This window comes from Nuphar pumila, chromosome 7, assembly GCF_984573655.1.
Source record: "Nuphar pumila chromosome 7, dmNupPumi1.hap1.1, whole genome shotgun sequence".
In the NCBI taxonomy this organism is placed as follows: domain Eukaryota; kingdom Viridiplantae; phylum Streptophyta; class Magnoliopsida; order Nymphaeales; family Nymphaeaceae; genus Nuphar; species Nuphar pumila.
Window position 1 is genome coordinate 12,049,696 of NC_143255.1, and position 23,148 is coordinate 12,072,843.

A 23,148-nucleotide genomic window follows, 5' to 3' on the forward strand; every position below is an offset into this window, starting at 1 on the left:
ATCTTCCTTTAGACATGATCATAACATGTTCTCATACATCTAAGTGCATCAATTTAAAAGGTTTTTTGGTTTCATTAGAGCTAGAATAAAAAAGAAGACTTTTCATTTTTTTCAAGAACACAATCTTTGCATACAAATTCTTTCTCATTACAATTTTTTTTCAAAAAAAAAGAGAGAAAGTTTAGATACACTTGGATGACCTTGTCTTCTATGTCAAGTTTTTATATCTTTTTCTCGGGTATAGTTAAAAAAAAATTCTTGAAATACACAAAAAATCGATGTAGTATAAATCTTCTTTTCTATGGCCTTTCCTAATCAGCTTTTCTATGATCATGCATGAAGCAACCCTTAAATGAGAAGAAGATTTCATACTCATGGTTAGAAATTTGATAAATGGATAATAAGTTTAAATTCAATTTAAGAATAACTCTAACTTTCGGAATGAAAAAAATTTTGAAATCATTTTTGAAATCTTTAATACTTGTGATTTCTAATAAGTGCCATTAGTGGTAGAAACACTTGAGAAATCTTTATTGGTACGATAATTAAATAGAAAAGAACCAATAGGTGTCATATGAAAAAAAGCCCCCGAGTCAAGGATTAAAGGTGACATACTCGGAGGAAAAGATGATGAGACTGTGACACCCAAGGTGGAAGTAGATGTCTTCAAATATTGTTGTAGAACATTGGTCAATTGAGCAACAAAAATATTTTTGAGGTCTCCTCCCTTGTTTATGTCATTGCTTGTCTTGGAGGAGTCTCCAATTGGAGCCACTCTCTTCAACTTGGGACAATCCGGTTTAATGTCTCACCTCATTGCAAAAGTGACAAATGATCCTTCTAGATCCTTTATTGTTTTATTTTTCAAAATGTAAAGGTCTATATGCCTTGGTAAATACATCGAGTTTAGAGGTGGCAAAGACAGTGTCCCCAACTTTGTCTTAACATCATTCTTACCCCACCAAATCCGGGTCTTAGACAGTTAAGGAACATGGATTTTTTTTTTTCTTGTTAGTTGTCCTTGTCTTGGTGGAGATCTCCGATAGTCTCACATTTTGATTGTAAAATGACAAGTTTTTTCTATAGGAGGGTCATTTCATTGTAGTAATCTCATATGATTTTGTCACCTTGCTTTAAGGATATCATTCTTATTCTTTTGTGGAGATTCCACCATGTCCTTCACAATGTACATGTATATCAAATTTTTCTATGCTTCTTGGCCACTTTGAATTGGGTCACACTATCAATAATGGAAGCAACTACGCTACTTACGATCCATGCCAATATTTTGGCATTGTCCATCCGCCACTCTATGTCTTCTTTGGAATTCAAGGGTGACTAACCTTTTCTTCTTCCTTAAGGAACTTCACATTTCCATCCACAATCTTTGTGAATGAAAGTTGAGGTTGCATACAATCTTCTTAGATGAGGCCTTTTGATAAAATGTGATTTTCAATATTAGAGGCCCAAGTATGATAGTTGGAGGCATTTAATTTGATGGGCATGACTAATACACCTTTTACATAATGAGAAGAGAGAATCAAAGGCAAGAAGAGTTGATGAAGATTCGAAGCTTTGGCACATTCTCCAAAACAAAGCTCGATCACCACGTAGGTCCACCAATAGGATTAATTAGGAGTCTATTGGCTCTAATACCATGTAATGAAGTAGAAAGAGAGAGACACACACACAAATGGACTATGGGATGGTGCACATAAGCCACTAAAGGCTAGAACAAACACTCAAGAGCTCGCAAGCCACTAATGGGCATAACACAAAAACATAAAAATTATGATAATAAATGTTATCAAATGCTCAAGTGAAGCTTACATAAAAGGGACAAGATGTCTCTTGTATAGGCAAGAGACAAGGGCTAAAGAAGCCCATTATAGCTGTTGAGGAGCTCTCAAGGACTAGAAATATAGTGGTTGGGGGGAGGCCCCAACAGCCATATAGTCTAATGACCATAAAACCCTTACAACAAAAAAATAAACCTTAAAAACAGTAAAAAACTTTGGCATCCATACAAATATTCAACACACAGCATGTCAAACCATATCATTAATTAGAGCCCTATATCTAAACACTAATATGCAAGAAAATGAATCCCACACTTTAACCCTTCCAAATTTGGCCGCAGAGAGGGAGACACATAGAGAGAGAAGGTCACCAAATTCTAGTCCAAAAACAGTCTGGTTCAAGGAGAAGGCTCACAGAAAGGGAAGGGGGAGACACACAGAGGAGGGGGAGATGAAGTGAAGGGCATCGGAGTGTATTACCCCCTGCCTGATAATTTCCTTTATTTTTTTTAGTGTAACCCATGTCCTTGTTTGCAACGTAACCCGGTGGGGGTGAAACAGTAAAACACCATTCTACGGACGTGGTGGACATGCATTTTTTGTGTCCGCCTTGTCCACTGTTTGATGGCAACACCGTTGTTTGAGTTCATGGCATCCAGGGACCTGGGTGAGCTATCAAATCGCCCTGAAGTAACTCCCTGCCTTGAAGAAGGGAAAAGCTGCCTTTTCCTTTACGTGAAACATTTATTTTTTTTGAGAGAGACAAAAACATGTATTTATTCCTCATAATATTTGCAAAAGGGTAGGTGACATATTTCTTTTTACACCAATTTTCTGCGGTGCCTATAAAATGCCTTTATTTCCTTGAGTTGAGATAAGAAATTCTACTTTGACCATTACAAGAAGTATATTCGGCCAGATGTGTACAAACATTTTTGAGCGAGTTTGGATAAAACATCAGTAGTCCATCAGTGAAAAGTTAGACATGAATTGCCACTACCGGAGCAGTGAACGGTCAAGAGTAGACAACGAGCATACAGTGTATACGAAAGTTATTAGATTAGATCGGTCAGATACGTAAAAAAAACTGCTTCTACTGCGGTTCCTCCATCGTTCAAAGGCTGGGTAAGATCTGAAACATATGTATGTTTCAAGTAGGATCCAGACTTGAAACCAGACCCATGTCTATAAAAATGAATCTAAAAGTGGTTTTGCATTGGTCCGGATTGGATCCAACCCGTCTGCATCCCTATACTTGCAGTGGAGTTTGAACTTCACCTGTGAATTGGTTATATACAATCTGACATGATCTGCCCTGATTTGGGCTTCAGTCCGTGGCCCAATTAGATGAAGAAATCGTATCTTTGGCTGATGGGATCGAATCCTGCCTCTTCTTGGTGGGTGTGCCACTTTTCACTTTTTATCAATCATATAGCCAATAATGTACCCTAGAATTAAAGCAAAAAGGTGGCTAACTATGAGAGCGTTGCAGTTACATGATTCCCATGTAATAAAGGAAGGAATGTGCTTAGCGATGGCAGTGGATGGGTCGGACGGCGGGGACAAGGTCTCTACCCTCAGCTCCATCTTAAAATTTTGTCTTTCATCCTTACACAGTTTATAATGTGTAATTAAAACATATGTAGAATTGCCTGTGAATAACAGTTTGTTTGAGAACCCAGGTAGTGGCTGCTTTCAAACGCACTGAGGGCAAGGTCTTTTACAGGTTGGTTGTCTTTTAAATGTTGGTTAGTGATCCTGGACAAAATTCTCACATATGCAAACTTGAAAAAGTGGGGGTTTCATCTCTTGAGTTGTTACTTTATTTGTCTTGCTGGAGAAGAAGACTCAGCCCACCTGTTTTGGGTCTGCTCTTGGCCACAGTTCTTGTTCAAAAGCTCAAGGGAAGACAAGACATGGGGACCCAGCACAGCAATTAGATCTCTCATTGTAGCCAAGGAGATATGCATATTGAGTTTGAAATGGCTATTTGTCTGGTGCAGGTGGATCGTTTCGATGTGGATGGAAAGGATTAGCCGCATGTTTGGTAGATCTTATGCTTCTCAAACTACACTGTTGCAAGCCATAAAGTCCTCACTACACGAACGTATCTTGCTCAAATGGCCTGGTTCAGACGTTAGCTGTATTGGCGATTGCTGGATTGGTTCGATGCAAAGCATCGTAGTAGCTGATTTTTATTTTTAGTTTAGTTCATGTTTTTCTGCGGTTTCTGTGTTATGTGTTGGACTTTGGTGACTGCTCGTCACCTGTTCCTGAACCTTCGTTTTTCTTAATATATTATACGTTAAAAAAAACACAATGGCCTGAACCTGAACCCATTTTTTAACAAAGCAGGTTATATGTTCTCCCCCAGATGATTCACTGAATCCCACGTCTGTGTTCGGGGCTTTGAATAAGCACCACGTATACAAGCACATGAGGCTCATATTCCCGTGTATGTTGACATAACTTTGCATCGGACTCTGGTGTTGTTGCAAAGACTTAAGTACCCTTTATTGCTATTCTTCTCATAAAGTGATGGTTTGAGAAAATGACAAAAATGCCTATCATTAAAAAAAGGAAAAACAAATAGTTCAAAAAAAAGACAAACATGTCCGCCATCCAGAAAGTCGAGGATGATGTTGACTCTTCAAAGTCTTCTTCTTTTTCTGTTCAAAAAAATAACAAACATGTTTTCTTCTTCTTTCTCCGTAAAACACTGTAAAACCCTTTCTCTCTCTAGAGAAGAAATCAAGGGAAACAAAGAGTTCTTCCTGAAGAAGGCCATGAACATCAACCCTCTCACTCTCTCTCCCTTCTCTCTCTACTTCTGTGCACATCCAACAAACGATCCTACATTGCTGCATCGTCATCTTCTTCTTCTTCCTTCTTCGTAAAACACTGTAAAACCCTCTCTCTCTGTAGAGAAGAAATCAAGAGAGGTAAAGGGTTTCTCCTGAAGAAGGCCATGAACACCAACCCTCTCACTCTCTCTCCCTTCTCTCTCTACTTGTGTGCCTGATTTAGAGTTTTTGCCCTTACAGAAGGGGGGTCCGGGGGCTCCCCCCCGGCGCGAATCCCGATGCGCGGTCAGCGGGCGGGGGGGGCTCGGGGGGCAGCGCCCTCCGGACCAAAATTTTTTTGGGCCTTCCAACAATGATTTGTAGTATTATCGGGCTTTCCTACAGCAATTTATAGCATTTGTAGTGTCTTCCGTAAATCGCGAAACGCTATAGCGATTTGTAGTGTCTTCCGCAAATCGCTATAGCGATTTGTAGTGTATTCCGCAAATCGCTATAGCGATTCATAAATCACTATAGCGATTTGTAGTGTCTTCCGCAAATTAGGACCAACTTGTCAGAGTCATATCTCCCTAACCGGAGGTCATATTCCAAATCCGCGATTTGTAGTGTCTTCCGCAAATCGCTATAGCGATTTGTAGTGTCTTCCGCAAATTAGGACCAACTTGTCAGAGTCATATCTCCCTAACCGGAGGTCATATTCCAAATCCGTAAAAAGTGGTGTCTTCGTTATTGAGTTTAGTTTATTTCTGTAAATTTTCAGCAATTCTATTGTCATTTCATTCCCCATTTTAACTTCAACGATACATTACAACCACAATCATCAAAAGAAAGATTGCCCAAGCTAAGAGTCACCATTCTCGCCCTCCTCCTCGACAGCAACCCAGTCGGTGCAGTCGCGCTGAGGATGGCCAGCAGAAGCTCCACCACGTCGTCGTCTTCTCCCTAGCGAGGAGGTCTCAGCGGAGCCGTCGTTTCGGTGACGGGTGTTCATCTCGTTCCCTGGAGTTGAAGAGTTGTGGAGTCTGATTTAGAGTTTTTACCCTTACAGAAAGGGGGGTCTGAGAGCTCCTCCCAGTGTGGGTAGCATCATTCAACTTGAAGAGTTATGGAGTCTGATTCAGAGCTTTTACCCTTACAGAAGGGGGGTCTGAGGGCTCCTCCCAACGTGTTCATGGCCTTTTGCCCTTACAAAAGGGGGGATTTACATTTCGTAGAACACCCGTCACCGGAACGAGATGAACATGTTTCTTCTCTAGAGAGAGAAAGGGTTTTACAGTGTTTTACGGAGAAAGAAGAAGAAAACATGTTTGTCCTTTTTTTGAACAGAAAAAGAAGAAGACTTTGAAGAGTCAACATCATCCTCAACTTTCTGGATGGAGGACATGTCTGTCCTTTTTTTGAACTATTTGTTTTTTCTTTTTTGAATGAAAGGCATGTTTGTTATTTTCTCAAACCATCATTTTATGAGAAGAATAGCAATAAAGGGTACTTAAGTCTTTGCAACAACACCAGAGTCCGATGCAAAGTTATGTCAACATACACGGGAATACGAGCCCCATGTGCTTGTATACGTGGTGCTCATTCAAAGCCCCGAACACAGACGTGGGATTCAGTGAATCATCGGGGGCGAACATACACAACCCTTTTTTAATATGACATGTAATTGTTGTTTTTTTATTTCAACTTGAAGTGATTGGTTGGTATCAAAATATTCTTTTTATATTTATATTTCAGCATTATTTAGAATACCAACCATATCAACACCTGAGCTGAAACCCAAACTTCTTAAAACCTAAAGAAATTATATCCGAACCCATTAATCAATATGAGTCTAAATTTTCAGCCAAAACCAGACCAGAATCAAAATGGGTCTGGTTTGGGGGTGATTTTTAGACCCGATTAATAAAAGGTTTGATTGAAGACCCGACACCATTAGTTCCAAACCCGTTAACCTATATGTGTCCACAAACTTCCAGCCACACCTGAACTGGGACTTGGACCTGAATTAGATTGGTTCAAGTTTGGGTCTAACTTGCAGACCCTATTTGGAATCGGATCTGATAAAACCCAATGAAAACCTGACCCAAGTCGACCTGGTTACACCCCTCATCCCAGCATATTTGGGTTACAAATGAATGGGGGCTTGGTCAGACCTCTGATTTGAATTAGACACAAATTATTAGAGTAAGATCTAAAAGGACATTCAGGTCGTTATTAGATTCACCCATTCAGCCTTTTATATTCAGATCAACAATTAAAGTTGGAATCAGAACGGTTCTGATTCTGGTTTTATCTGATCCATTTGCACATGCTACACATAAAAAAGTTGGTTTTGGTCCTTTTTCTGGATCTACGCAAGCTGGGGTAGGCAGACCCCTACCACTTTATTCTCGTAAACACAAAATTTTCTAATTTACATGGATTGGGAATTTCCTGGTATAGGCACTATAAGAAAAATGTGAATTAGACGGACACTAGCCGTCGATAATCCATCGCAAAATCCATCGCTAATGTGTTTAGCAACGGCTTAACGATAGATAGTGTCTGCCACATAACCCTAGTCGCTAAACTGCGGCAAAATTTATGTCATCAATCCATCTCTACTTAACGACGGATTAGCGGCAGATTATGATCATCGATAATCCATCGCTAAATAGAGACTGATTTGGTTATACAACGAAATTTAATCCGTCACTAATATGTAACGAGGGATACATATCTGTCGCTAATGTCTGTCGTCAATTTGGCGATGGACATTTGTGATGGCTTAAATTCTGTCGCAAACCAACAACTGATTTAAATTAGCGACGGATATTCGTCGCTAATTTTTAAAAAATATATATATATATTTTTTGAAATATTCTAAAACTCGAGAAAAAATTCTCGTTATATAATTCATATAATCTGCTTATAAAAAACAAAGTACACATAAAAAATACATATACAGGTGAAACAAATTTAACACAAGTTCTAAGTTAAATAACTTTAACAACCAAATGCAGTCCTTGCCAAGTTATAATTAGTTATAAGTACGTCAAACAAATTAAACACAAATCTAATCCTCGCCAAGATTATGGGCATCATCCTCTTTATTTTCTCGATCTGCCCCTCCTTTCATGCCTCCATCAGCTCCTCTACGCTGATCATCTCCAGCATCCTACAAGAGAACATAAATGTTAGTATTTATAAATAAAATATAATGAAATAAATTATATGCAATGCATTTAATCTAATGCAACAAAGTAAATGGCTGAATGACACATAGACTAGCAATAAACCATTAACAAAATTCAGATATGTGTTCTAAGACTGAATTTTTTTTTACAGTAATTCAATCATGCAGATATGTGTTTTAAGGTTGTCAAAGAATGTCACAGTGAGTCACGCATGCATATATGGTTTATAAGGCTGACAAATAAATGTGTTATGTATCACAATCATGCATATATGTATTACAAGACAGTAAAAAAACTTCCATAGTGATGACATCATGCTTATATGTGTTCTAATATTGTCAAAAAACTTTTATAGTGATTCAATCATGCTCATATATGTTCTAAGGCAGTCAATAAACTTTCATATTGATTTAATCATGCATATGTGTTCTAAGAAAATTTTTATAGTAATTCAATCATGCATATGTGTGTTCTAAGGCAGTAAAACAATTTCATAGTGATGAAAGCAAACTTGTATGTGTTCTAAGGTTGTCAAAAAACTTTCATAGTGATTCAATCATGCATATATGTGTTCTAAAGTTGTCAAAAAACTTTTATAATGATTCAACCATGCATATATGTGTTCTAAGGTTGTTAAAAAACTTTCACATTGATTCAATCATGCATATATATGTTATAAAGCAGTCAAAAAACTTTCATAGTAATTTAATCATGCTCATATGTGTTGTAAGGCAGTAAAAAAAGTTTATATGTGATTCAATCATGAGTATCATGTTCTAAGGCAGTCAAAAAAATTTTAGTGATTCAATCATACATATATGTATTATAAGGCATTAAAAAACTTTCATATATGTTAATATCAGACTCATATGTATTCTAAGGTTGTCATAGCGATGAAAGCATACTTGTATGTGTTCTAAGGTTATCAAAAAACTTTCATAGTGATTCAATCATGCATATATGTGTTATAAGGCACTAAGAAATTTTTATAATGATAAAATCATGCATATATGTGTTGTAAGGTTGTCAAAAAACTTTCATAGTGATTCAATCATGCATATATGTGTTATAAGGCACTAAGAAAATTTTATAATGATAAAATCATGCATATATGTGTTGTAAGGTTGTAAAAAAACTTTCATAGTGATTCAATCATGCGTATATGTGTTATAAGAGTGTCATAAAAATTAAATAGTAAATCAATCATGCATATGTGTTCTAAAGGTGTAAAAAAAAATCATAGTGAGGAAATCATGCATATATGTATTTAATCATGCATATACTAGCTTGAAATCTAACGACATGAAACAAATGACATGAATCTTTATACCTGACGGGCACAGGAACTCATGTTGAATGCAGATAAAGTTTCTCTGTCCCCAAAAAAGTTGCACAACTCATTATGGACAATGTTGAAAATGACTTCATTTAAAAAGTACTGCATTTTGTCCTCAAAACACTGACAGACACCATCACAAGACATAGCAGGGTCAATCAGACCTTGTGAGTTGATGCTGGCAGGAGAACTCTGAGAACCAAGGCTGCAGGAGGCAACGACTGCTGTGGTTTTCATGTCACTCCCAAACCCGAACACACGACCCTTTTTAGGTTCACCGGTTGCAGTCACCCATGCTGCAGGATCAAAAGGTGGATGCTGAGTGGAATCATCGTTTGCAGTCACTCTATCATTTGCTACTCATATGACTCCTACAAAGTAATGATTAAAATATAAATTAAGAATTAAGAATTATAATGTTTATGATAACGTAATTCATAGTAACTTGTATATTACAATGTTTATTAATACAATAAATACATACCGATATCGCTCTCGCATTCTCTAATACAGAATTTCTCGTGCTCTTACGTTTATGTTTCATTGCTCGCCTACTTGTCACACATGCCTTCCCAATAATCTCTCCTAATAGTAGAAGACCTATGACCCTTCAAATGCAGTGGATCATCTATCCCACCAGCTGTTTTTTTTTTTTGCAGTCTTCATATTGTGCAGCATGTCAGCAAATCGATTGACAGCTACCTCCTGCCACACTACCCTCGCATCTTTCTCCTCGTTCGCAGTCGCGAAGCGATGTGAAGCCTACAAATACTTTCAAAAAGTTAGCACATATGAGTATAACAAAAAATTAATTATGAAATACATTAGTTATGATAAACGATTACATACCATGAATGAGGACATTACTCTGTCTGACACCTCCGTCGGGTACTCTTTCCATTGTGCGACTGGTCCTAGAAAATGCTGCAGTAGTGACTTTCTAATTTCTCGTATTACTTTTTGCTGGTAGAACCTTGTACTACACACTAACAATGAATTATCAATATACACTATTTATAAGATAAATATTGAACAAGTGACAATAAAATACTTACGATCGACTATCGATATACACTATTTGAATGAGTCGTCATGTGGCACACTGAGAAAACCATGCATCTGGCATTATCTTGTGATGCGTATGAGTAGCTGGTGTAGGTGGGTCATGTGTAGGCAAAACATCACCTACAGAACAATGAGTTAGAAATTCACATAATGCATATTTAAACTAATCAAGTATACAATTATTTAAATGATATACCAATTGAAGTATTGCGTGAAGACGAAAACTGAGTCTGCCTATCACTGATCTAGGATCATATAAAGATGATTAACAAGTAATAATGTTTATATCAACATATAAGCAAAAATATAATGAATACCTATATTTAAATATAACACAAAGACATTTACCTAATGATGTCCCACGACCTCCACTTGATCCTTGACCACTATGACCTCCACGAACCATATTCTAACAAATAAAAATGTTATTTAGATCAATTACATGATATGCAATTTCATGAATACATATTCAAATAAAAAATAACTTCATGCAAACATGTATATAGTCATATCAAACATGGCAATACATTCAAATCATTCATACCATATCAATGTCAAACATGTACCTGCAGCAAACACACTCTAATATTCTGCTAACTACTACCTCATCAAACAAGACAATACATTCAAATCATTCATAAAACTCAAACATGTATTTCACTAGATCGAGTATGCTTCATCATCACTTGTTTCCCTTTCATATTCTTCTTCTTCCTTCTCCTCTTCGTCTTCTTCTACATTGGGTGCCAATCCACTTGGTATATCATTTGAATCACAATGTTTCATTCATGTGCCATCGAATAAAGGAGATGTGACATGCAGACCATGTGTGACATCGTGACCATAAGAGAAGTCATACATATTATCTGATTGATAGTAATCACTCTCTTCAGTTGGTCTTACTATAACTGATCATACTCGAGGTATAGATTAGACTTTACCTTACAAACTGATCACCATTCATTTCTATCTGACTTCATTGTACTCGGATATGAAGCATAGTAAACGTGTTGAGCTTGCAAAATTAATATGAATGGTTTATGTTTCAAACATTGATTTATGATTCACCTTCACTGTACTGACATTTGTCATTGCGAATTCAATAAAACTGCCAACATCATTCATATATTCATGTGACACCTCATTATCAACTATCCTATGGTACATCTATTCACGGTTTGCAGCCATTTTTTCCTATAATGTTACAGATATTATCATCACCAGTTAAAAGAGAATCTTAATAATGCAATGATGAAAAAATATCTAATTTATCTATTAATTCTTTTTTGATGATTGTTTGTGAGTAATTTTTTGTTTCAATTAACGTGTAAATTTTCTTCTCCTCTATACCACAAACACCACAAACATGCTTAATATAAAATGTAATTTCATTAACTATTATGCATGCATTGATAATTCAATGTTTTCATGTGTAACACCATCACATCATATTTATACACATCACGAGGATATTTAGAAATATGAAATCATATTTCATAAAATGATACGTTTATTTGAAGCATGTTTTCATGATACAATTTCACATGAAAAACATCATCAAATGAAAAATATTTGTGTTCAATTTGGACCACCCTAGGGTGCTAGGGCGGGCTCATTGAATCAAATTTGGACCATATTTGTGTTCAAATTAACCGGTGGTGTCTGCCTAACCCTAGTTTACCTATAAAAAAGAAACTTCTGTTCAAATCACATATAGGATCCTTCCTATATCCAATTCATTTGCAACCCTTTTGCATACGTAAAATTGGTAATAGGATATATGATGACTTCATGTTTACGTTTATGTGGGCTGATTAGAGGACAGTTGAGGCAATGAACCCTTCACCAATCGCTATGCACGAATAGTTTCCTTCATTAAATAAAATTAATGATAGGGTCATGATTGTCAAGCCAAGAAAAGTCTACCTGCTATGAACCAAATACTGTGACACCCAATTATGAGAAGCTGAGGGCCCTCCGATCTCTCCATCTTAAGTATACATGGTATGAACCATATATACAGTCACAAACATAGTCAATCGTAATAAAAAAATGTTCTTAGAAAAGTCAAGGCAAGAAAAGTCTACATGAAATCAAATTCTTGTGACACCCAATTATGAGAAGCTGAGGGCCCTTTGAAAAGTCTACATGTAAATGGTATGAACCAATTATAGTGAATACTCACAATCATAGTGAATTTGAAAATATCGTAATAAAATCATGATGTTCTTAGAAAGTGATGAAATCTTAAAAAAAATCACGATATTTTGTATTATCATGATCTCATCGCATTATTAGAACTTTCTTCAAACTTTTATAACTTAAAAAATATATTTACGTTACTATATGTAATATATATATATATATATATATATATATATATATATATATATATATTTAATCTTAAATATGCCCATGTTTTATGAAAATGAAAAACTTTTATTATGTCGTGAGATTTTTCCCTGCCAAGCAAACCCCCATACTAAAGACCAGAAGAATTCACAGGTTGAGCAGCAGTTACCAAAATTTTTTATAGGTGCGATTTGCATCAAATGGGATCTAATGAAATAGCTGGATGGCTAGATCAATCCAGGGGTTCACCATGAAATTCTCGTGGGGCTCATCCCCCCAGCTTGCCTATCCCAATAGAAAAAAAACAGAGATTTGCATCAAACATGCACAAAAAAAGATTTGTTGGTAGCAGAAGTTCTCAACAGATCGACAGTAGTTCAATAAATAAAAACTCAGTAAGTTCTCAACAGATCACAAACATAAATATTGTCTATTTTATGCATGAAAAATCAGTAAGAAACTTAATATAGGTTTACATATTGACATAATAATAGACAAGCTTTAAGGTCAATAAATTTTAATATCACTTCTTTGCATTTTATTCCCATCCAAGCCCTGTACTGTTATGATCCATATCCATATCTCTTATGGCAACAGAATTGAAGGCAGATCCATATCCAAAATTTAGACATCCGACTAGGTAGGGCTCTCAACGTGTCAGATTTTTGTGTGATCAGGGTCTTGCCTGAACCCACTCAAATTCCAAGCAGTCGGGTTCAGGTAACCAACCCAGATAAAGTCGGGTCATGAAAACGAACCCCAAACTTGACCTGCATAATTTAAAAGGTGTTCAAAATGTATATTAAGACTATAAAGTACATACAGAATACTCAGATCAGTTTGGTCGGGCCAGATATCCATGAAAAATTACATCTCAAACCTGAAAGCATATTGCTTGGGTAGAGTTCCGGTCAACCCGAATAATGTTCGGGTCAGAATTCCTAAACCTGGCCATGCACGACGGATCAGATTGGATATCCAACACAAACCCGATCCATTGACAGCCCTATATGACTAGATATGACTTGGGTTTAGCCAGATTGGCAAAAACTCAGGTTTCCTTTTATCCTGACTTGTGTGCAGAATGAATTGGAACGACCCAATTTGTATGTAGCCCCGATGGGCTTCACATCCTGCATGATCCAATAGCCTTATCTAACCCAGTAGGCAGGCTGTATCTTGTCCTATCGAAGGTCCTAAAGATGGATCCCGTACTCTGGCTATCAACATTTAGTTTTTGGTCAACCTCAATGACGAAGCGAGAGATCAAATTTGTTCCTAGTTTAACAATGAAAACTTTAGGGTGTGTTTGAATACCTCGTCTCTCAAATCCGAGACATCTCTTGAAAGCCACACAGTTAAGGCCTTTGATTGCCAATGAGTCAATATGGATCTCGATCCCTCCCTAGAAGGCCCAGTGTTGCTCTACTAAAGTCTCGAGCACGTGCTTAGCTGGTGCAAGCACAAACAGGACCCAAAAATAGGGTCCCCCGTACCCACTGGGAAGTACACTCAAGTTCGACCTTGCGGCAAGGGACACTTTCAATAGGTTTTGAACTCGTGATGTCCTTTCAACTTGGTGAAACTTATAAGTTGCTCCTACCAACTTGGTGAAATTTACAACTAATGTTTTGCTTTTCTTTCATTGTTTTTTTTGCCAAGAGTTCAAAAATTTAATCCTAGAAAGAACTACTGAATTTGCATTTAGAGGCAGGAGTTGGTGACATATCAATAGGGATATAAACAAAACGGGTTTGAGTCCGGTACCCAACAGAACCTAACTTGTTTACTCGGGTTTGGTAGGAAACTTAGGAACCGATTAATAATGGAATGCAGGTTTGGTTTTGAGTTTTGCATTCAAACCTGAACCCGAATACAACAAAACCCGGAACCCGATTAAGTGTAAATGTCAGGTTTTAAGCTAGTTGGTGCAGGGTTTAGTTTTATCTAATTCCATTGAACCCGATTAGAATATACAAGATTAAGTTGGACTTGGTAATGCCTATACCTGGCCCAAGTCCGACTTGTTTACATCACCTACATATCAAGTCCACAGTCAAAGCTTTGCCACGGTAAAAGAGAAAGTTGGAGACAAAGTTTTACTCTATAGGGGACGAGCCAGGATTTGGTGCCATCACATGGCACACTTTAAGCGTGTGCCCCCTATCTGTATTTGGCTGACAGTTTGTCAGTTGTTGAACCAAAAACAGATGGAGGGCAGTTAGGTGCAGAGGCACACTCAAAGTGTGCTATGTGATGGCACCCGATCCTGGCTCGATGCAAACTAAAAGCTCAGCAATTAACCAGGTTTTAAACCAGCATAATGTAAATAAAGAAAAATAGCAGAATTCAAATGGCAGGGGACGAGCCAGGATTTGGTGCCATCACATGGCACACTTTAAGCGTGTCCCCTATCTGTATTTGGCTGACAGTTTGTCAGTTGTTGAGCCAAAAACAGATGGAGGGCAGCTAGGTGCAGAGGCACACTCAAAGTGTGCCATGTGATGGCACCCGATCCTGGCTCGATGCAAACAAAAAGCTCAGCAATTAACCAGGTTTTAAACCAGGATAATGTAAATAAAGAAAAATAGCAGAATTCAAATGGCAGGGGACGAGCCAGGATTTGGTGCCATCACATGGCACACTTTAAACGTGTGCCCCCTATCTGTATTTGGCTGACAGCTTGTCAGTTGTTGAGCCAAAAACAGATGGAGGGCAGCTAGGTGCAGAGGCACACTCAAAGTGTGCCATGTGATGGCACCCGATCCTGGCTCGATGCAAACAAAAAGCTCAGCAATTAACCAGGTTTTAAACCAGGATAATGTAAATAAAGAAAAATAGCAGAATTCATATGGCAGGGGACGAGCCAGGATTTGGTGCCATCACATGGCACACTTTAAGCGTGTGCCCCCTATCTGTATTTGGCTGACAGTTTGTCAGTTGTTGAGCCAAAAACTGATGGAGGGCAGCTAGGTGCAGAGGCACACTCAAAGTGTGCCATGTGATGGCACCCGATCCTGGCTCGATGCAAACAAAAAGCTCAGCAATTAACCAGGTTTTAAACCAGCATTAATGTAAATAAAGAAAAATAGCAGAATTCAAACAAACAAGTAGCGCGCCAGGTAGGGGTCGAACCTACGACTTTCTGCTTAGGAAACAGACGCTCTATCCACTGAGCTACAGGCGCCATGTTGTTTACCTTGACCATGCTTTTTTTTTATAATGCTTAGACCGAGCGCTAACCAATGGGATTCAAAGGCTACCTTAGTTTCAGGAAATGGAATTAGAAATATGAGCATTATAAGTAAAATAAATGTATTCACCAAAATCGTGACAAAATGGGTGTCAATGGATTGGGTATGACCCGATCCTGAGCCGTGTAGATTCAGTAGGGTCAGGGTTTGGTAACAAAAGAAGAGGTCCGATTAACTATTTGGGTTGGCCTAACCAGGTCCTGTAAGCATATGGAGCCATGTATGATTTATGAAATTTCATTTCAAACTTAGCTCCGACATAAGTTCGAATTCAGATCCGAAACTTTTCAATGTAAAAAAAAACATAAAATTTATTACATTACTATCTATGGTCCAGGTCTGGTTTATGTAATCTTTATCATGTTTTTTGTAAGAAAAAAATCAGTCAGACTCCAGTAGAGACCCGGTTTGGCAGTTGACCCCCTCGTCCTGGCAATCAGTCATACTCAATTTCGAACCCCGAATCCGAATCTGAGAAAATTGTCCCTGTCCGGGTAGAAACGAAATTAAAAAAATGGAGAGAGAGAGAGAGAGAGAAATTTTTCTTCAAAAAGAGGGAGATTTCTGTTCCTCAAAATAAATAAGAGCCTACATTGAAAATTCGCGGCTCTCTGTTTCCTTGTTTCCTCCTCCTCCTCCTCTGAGAGAGAGAGAGAGAGAGAGAGAGAGAGAGAGAGAGAGAGAGGATGCAGATATTTGTGAAGACCCTGACGGGTAAAACGATCACTTTGGAGGTCGAGAGCAGCGACACCATCGACAACGTCAAGGCCAAGATTCAGGTTGAATGCGAATCCTCCTCCCCCTTCTCCTTTTCCCCTACCTCTTCTCTTCTCTTCCTTTTCTTTGTCTTTCGTTTTGTTGGTATCGATGTTTTTTGGTTCTTAATTAAGGTTTTGGTTTATAAGGGAATTTTTCTTTTTGCTTTTCGATCGGAAAAGTTTTCTTCAAAATCCATATTTTAGCTCTTCTTTTAAGCGAATCGATGATTTTTCCTTCATAAACACTTTGCGTCGATGGTCTTTGTTGGGTTTTTTCCAACATGGCAGTTTGATTGGGGGTTCATCCTTTGGTTCCAATTCTAACAGATTAGAGCTTTGGTTAGTGTAGAATCAGTTCTTTTTTTAATTTGGTTTAGTTTAGTTTCTTAATTTTTTTCTGTTTTGGTTCTTTTGGGTTTGCTGTGTGTGTGCTGTTTTTCTTGTATTAGTTTTGTGGGTAATAGCTTAAATAGAGAATATGGACATTATTACTTTTGCAGGATAAGGAGGGCATTCCCCCCGATCAGCAGAGGCTAATATTTGCTGGGAAACAGTTGGAAGATGGAAGGACCCTTGCTGATTACAACATCCAGAAGGAGTCCACCCTTCACTTGGTTTTGAGGCTTAGGGGTGGGACCATGATCAAGGTGAAGACACTTACCGGCAAGGAAATCGAGATCGATATCGAACCGACTGATACCATCGACAGGATCAAGGAACGTGTTGAAGAGAAGGAGGGCATCCCACCAGTACAACAGAGGTATACCCTGTGTTTTTTTCTGACTTGGATGTATTTGATCATCTACTTTGCAGTAAATAAGTTTTTTTCTTGGTTGAGCAATCCAACATTAAGATTTGTTTTTTTAGTCCCCTCCTGGTTTGTCATCCTATTATTTGATTTTACGCTAATTATTTTATGTGGACTCTGAAGTTCTCTACTTAATCTTTAATCGATTTGCTACAATGTGCATATCTTGAATTGTTATTCCCCATTCAGTTATCTGTTTGGTGATTTTTCCTAATGAGCATTTCATATTTTTATTTATTTTCATGGTCACCATCATTTACTTTATTACTTTTATTATTCACTCTTTTCTACGTTCAAGCACAGTGATATCCCAATCAGGATTCGAACTCAGGACACCTTGGCTACTTCAGTTTAACCTTTTCCTAGTCTAGTTGTCACTGTAATCAACTGGTATCTATGCATTTGATGACCCAGGAATCTTGGATTGTTGTTCACTGAATTTTCAATTACATGAACAACAATTATACAAGATTGCACAAGATTCAAAAGAAAGAAATTGCAGAGGCTTTGAAGAAAATGAAATCAAGAAGGGCAGTTGGCCCAGATGGTATACCTATCGAGGCTTGGAAATGCTTGGGAGAGAAAGGTTTAGAATGGTTGACAAATCTTTTTAACTTGATTTGGCGAACAAATAAGATGCCTAATGAGTGGAGGAAGAGTACTTTGGTGCCTTTATATAAGAATAAGGGTGATATACAAGATTGCACAAACTATCGTGGTATAAAACTCATGAGTCATACTATGAAACTTTGGGAGAGGGTGATTGAGTCTAGGTTGAGGAAGGTTGTCATGATATCGGAGAATCAATTTGGTTTTATGCCTGGAAGATCAACTATGGAAGCTATACATCTTCTTAGACAACTTATTGAAAGATATAGAGAGAGGAACAAAGATTTGCATATGGTTTTTATTGATTTAGAGAAGGCATACGATAGAGTACCTAGGGACGTTCTCTGGTGGACAATGATGAAGAAAGGTGTTTCTCTCAAGTACATTAGTATAATTTAAGATATGTATGAAGGAGTAGTAACCAATGTCCGCACTTGTGGAGGGGTGACAACCAATTTTCCGATAACGGTTGGGTTACATCAAGGATCTGCTTTAAGCCCTTTCCTATTTGCGATAGTGATGGATGAGCTTACGAGATCAATTCAAGAAAATGTACCGTGGTGTATGTTGTTTGCTGATGATATTGTTTTGATTGATGAGTCTAGAGCTGGGGTTAATGCTAAGTTAGAATTATGGAGACAGACATTAGAAGCTAGAGGTTTTAAGTTGAGTAAGAGTAAGACTGAATATATGGAATGTCGGTTTAGTAAGTAACGAAGTAGTGATGGGAGTGTAGTGAAGCTTGGTGAGCAAGATATACCGGTGAATGATTATTTCAAATATTTGGGATCCATCATTCAAAAGTATGGAGAAATTGATGGAGATGTAAATCATAGGATAAAGGTTGGGTGGATGAAATGGAAAAGTGCTACTGGAGTGCTGTGCGATCGTAGAATGCCATTGCGGTTGAAGGGAAAGTTTTATAGGACGACTATTAGACCCGCTTTACTATATGGTACGGAATGTTGGGTTGCCAAGAGACATCATATTCAAAAAATGAGTGTAGCTGAGATGCGGATGCTTAGATGGATGTGTGGAAATACAATAAAAGATAAGATTCGGAACGAAGAGATACGTAAGAAGGTAGGTGTTGCACCCATTGAAAATAAGATGCGAGAGAATCGTTTACGGTGGTTTGGACATATTCGGCGAAGGCCTAATGATGCTCCAGTTAGAAGGTTGGAGAAATGGGAAAATATATTAGTTAAAAGAGGTCGGGGTAGGCCTAGGAAGACTTGGATGGAGATGATAGGAAAGGATATGAATGCTTTGAACCTCACCGAGGACATGGCGTTGGATAGAAATGATTGGAGGAAAAGGATTCATGTGGAAGACCCAAAATGAATTTCTTTTTTGGTTCATATCGCTGACCCCAATTGTTTTGGGATGAAGGCGTAGTTGTTGTTGTTGTTGTTGTATGAACAACAATTATATTAAAATTCCAGTCTTACTTCCCTTTTATATACTTTTATTTACTATAAGCTCTTTGTTTAATTGGAATTATATTAAACATTTTTTCAACAAAAAAGGTCGTCCCAGTTTTTGGAACATCCACGTGCCACAGAATTTGCTTGTTTTCGATAGTGCTGTAAGATAAAAGAGAAGGATGTTACCTTGCTATTTTTATGTAACAAATGTGGGACACTTCCTTTGTTTAAATGACTGTTTAATGTGAACTGTTTATCTGATCTTAAGGGTCGAGTTCTGTTAACCATTAGTGTGGATGCTTGTTTATAAACTAATAATATTTATTTTTTATTTACTTTTGAATTCCTCTTCATATTTTCTTCCCCTGTAATGTTATTGTAGATAGCTCATCTGGTTAGCAAGTTTTGGTGCAATTTACATTATTTTCTTTCACTCCCATTGTTCTAAATTGTGGTCCTATCTTTGCAAAATAAGATGATGTGGATATTGAGTTGCTTGTGCAAGAATCGCCTTATTTGTTTCCTAAACTTGCTGGTACCATGTGAAATGTATTTCAGCTTGTTCTCACAAGCATATAATAAAAGCTTGAGGATAAATCTCTCTAATCTTTTAGTAGATTTCTCTGGCATTTCTATTAGGTTGTGATGAAGACTTGGTAGACCAAGTCTGAGAGCTGTTTGGGTGCTAGTCAGTCACATAGGGGTTCAGATGAGTTTCTTAGCTATTTGCAACAGCATTTCGTGGTTTTTTTTTTTTCTGTTTAAGGTTTAGTTTGCCAATTTCTATACATTGGGATTTTGTTTATCTCCCAAAGAACATTGGGGTTTTGTTTAGATCATGGATAAAAACAACTTCTGGAGATTCTTTGTATTTTCTGAGAATTGATAGTTGTTTCCTTCTGTATGCTCCAGGACCTTGGTAGGTTATTTGATCCCTGATTAATTTAAGGCTGACTACATCTTAATGCCATATATCCTCACCTATACAATACAAAAGTACAAGCAGCTTTTATCAGCGTTATCCTTTGTTGTCTTCCTAAGGTAGCAAACATTGCTTAAAATTTATTTCATGATTTAAAACTACAGCAGACAGTAAGTGACCCAAGGACAGGATATTTCCTCCTAAATTTGGGTGTTGATCAACTTGGAAAGTTGGATGTTTGGAAGAGTCGATTCTTTCAATCTTGGTTTTGTGTTAGAAGTTTTTTTTTCCATCTTTTCATGTTTTACATTCTCTATTTTTTGTGTTGACGAATATAATCATTATAATGATGTGGTGGAAAGGTTCCTATATGGTAGGGTTTCATTTCTTTTGAATAAAACAATAATATGAGTTGTCTATAAGTTCCTCTTATAACAGGCAGATATTTTTGAAATAGCTGTCTTGGCTCTTTGGAAGTAAAACACAAATCATTTCAGATGATTAGCTACTTGAGAAGCTCTGGCTTCAGGAGATTCAGTGACCATGGAAGTTTTGTTGTGCCTCTTGAAGATTGATTGAAAGGGTGCAACTTCCACAGTCTTCAATCTTCCTCAAGCTTGGAAGCATGTCATAATTTTTGGATGTGATTGCTGTGGTTTATTTAGCGCTCCACATGCTTTAGTTTTCATCATATGGTTGTATGGGTAGGGAATTCTACAATGCCACAGACCCCTCTGTCATTAGCTTTAAGAATAAACCTTGTCAACCAGTGTGTTATTTGCAATTGCTTGGAATCATATTGTTTATTTTAGTGATCATAGTTGCTATTGCAGTGTAAGAAGTCTACAAATAGTGGATTTTTTCTCCATTGAACATGCATCTTTGTTTCTCTTGCAATGTTAAAACTAAACTGTTCCATGCACAGGCTGATATATGCGGGCAAACAACTGGCTGATGACAAGACAGCTCGTGAATATAACATTGAGGGTGGCTCGGTTCTTCATCTTGTGCTTGCTCTTCGTGGTGGTCACGAGTGAAGATGTCATTCCTTTCTTATACTAGGACGAAAATTAAATGTAGCAAATCTGTACTATCTTGGCCTGCTTTTGGTGATTTACTTTTATATAGATAAACATATGATTTGCTAAACCTTCAAGTTACAGGCAAATGGATCCAAGGGTGCTGCCTGATGAAAGTTTCATTCTGCTGTTTCCTAAATTGACGAATTGATTACTGATTTCTACTTGTATTTTCAAATTGAAAATGCTTGTTCAGTACCTCAAATACTGCTTCATTGTTAACATGGCCATCTACTCTATGTTCCCATGCCGAAAAATCATCATCACTGAGATTTTGAATTTACTGCACAATTTTTTTATCTTTTGGCTAGGTCAATTGAAACTAGCCCCAATCAGTGGCCGCACATTGGCAGTCTGATTGGTAAAACCCTTGAGGTCCCCCTGCTCACTGGGGAATACACCCAGCTTAGATGTTGTGGGAAGGGACGTCCTCCATGGGTTTCAAACCCCTTGACATCCCATGTCAAGTGACAAAACCAAGGTCTACCCGAAGGCAGAGCCCTTGTCATCCATGATACATTTTATGTACTCGTGCTTTAAAAAGCATTCTTTGTCACAAAATTTTCTCTTGCCAAACCTGAACAATAGTGACAAAAGTTTAAAAGACAATTTCCTGTGAGGTGTTCAAAATTTTTATATTACGTGTTTTTATTGGCAAAGAATTAGTAAAATAAATAAATTAAAAATGTTTGAAAATATAATTAGGAAAGAATGGAAATTAAATATTTGCTAGAAAACAATGACCGTTTTACTTTAACTACTCATAAAATCACAAATATCATGATAATTTTTGTCATAAATAGTAATAATTAACAAATAGTAAGTTTTCATGCAACTAATTAGGTAAATAATAATAGGTATCCAAGTTACTATGTAACTGTAACGACTTCAACTCATACCCCTTGAAAATGTTTTTTTTTTAAATGCGAAAATCTTCTCATAGACCTGGGGTTCTTACAGTTCCAATTTCAGCTGGATAACCACACACCATAAACAAACTTACATTTATCATTCCAACTCATTATTTATTAATCATGAAAGAAAAAGTATCTAACAATAATTGCAAAAGCCATATCAGAGTTATTTTAAATGACATAAAAGTAAATAATGAAAAATTGAGCCACATTGTCCCTTTGTGAACCGTCTAATAAGAATATGACACTCGTAACTCTCTCCGAAACCAGTCGCTTCACTGCTCACCTGCGACTGCGAAAAAACATAGAAGTAGGGTGTCAGAACCGAAATTTTGAGCACACGTACTTTTAATGAAACAAGTGAGTATACTGAATGCAAATAAGATTTCATGTAATCATTTAGATAAAAGCAATTATAACAACTTTATAATTCAATTTAAGCATTCATGCAACAAGGAACAATTTCTAAGCATGAAGAATCATTTAAGCAATAACAGATATCACAATTTAAGTAAGCGAGACATTATAAATTAAACATCATGCATTCACCATTATGTAATAACTAAAGGAACAAGTACAATATGCATGTTCCAATGCATGAACACTTTATTATCTTTCCTTAAAGTTTTTTTTTTCATCTGCATGCCTTATTAAATGCATATAATTTAAGTTTCTATTTTTAATTACTGTTGTACGCGGATACACCAAACAGGTAAAATCCCTGAGGTCAAGTTAGGTTCCCAGGATAGCTTAACACACAATTTGTATTTTATTACTAGGTTTCAAATTTAGCCTTCAATCGATATCAAGAAACAACACTGTTCATCAAAACATTAGACCTCCAC

At 37.1% G+C, this 23,148-nt stretch overlaps 1 protein-coding gene and 1 non-coding gene across 2 annotated transcripts; one reads left to right on the plus strand and one right to left on the minus strand.

The window, feature by feature from the left end:
• Positions 1 to 15,646: 15,646 nt before the first annotated feature.
• Positions 15,647 to 15,719, minus strand: TRNAR-CCU (transfer RNA arginine (anticodon CCU)). The gene has a single exon. It is a non-coding gene; the product is annotated as a tRNA-Arg (tRNA).
• A 665-nt stretch (positions 15,720 to 16,384) lies between these two features.
• Positions 16,385 to 21,547, plus strand: LOC149831153 (ubiquitin-NEDD8-like protein RUB1). Its single transcript, XM_090013704.1, has 3 exons — positions 16,385 to 16,565; positions 17,045 to 17,304; positions 21,236 to 21,547. The coding sequence occupies exons 1-3, from the start codon at positions 16,473 to 16,475 to the stop codon at positions 21,345 to 21,347; spliced, it is 465 nt and encodes a 154-aa protein (XP_089869830.1). The 5' UTR covers positions 16,385 to 16,472; the 3' UTR covers positions 21,348 to 21,547.
• The last annotated feature ends 1,601 nt before the right edge of the window (positions 21,548 to 23,148 follow it).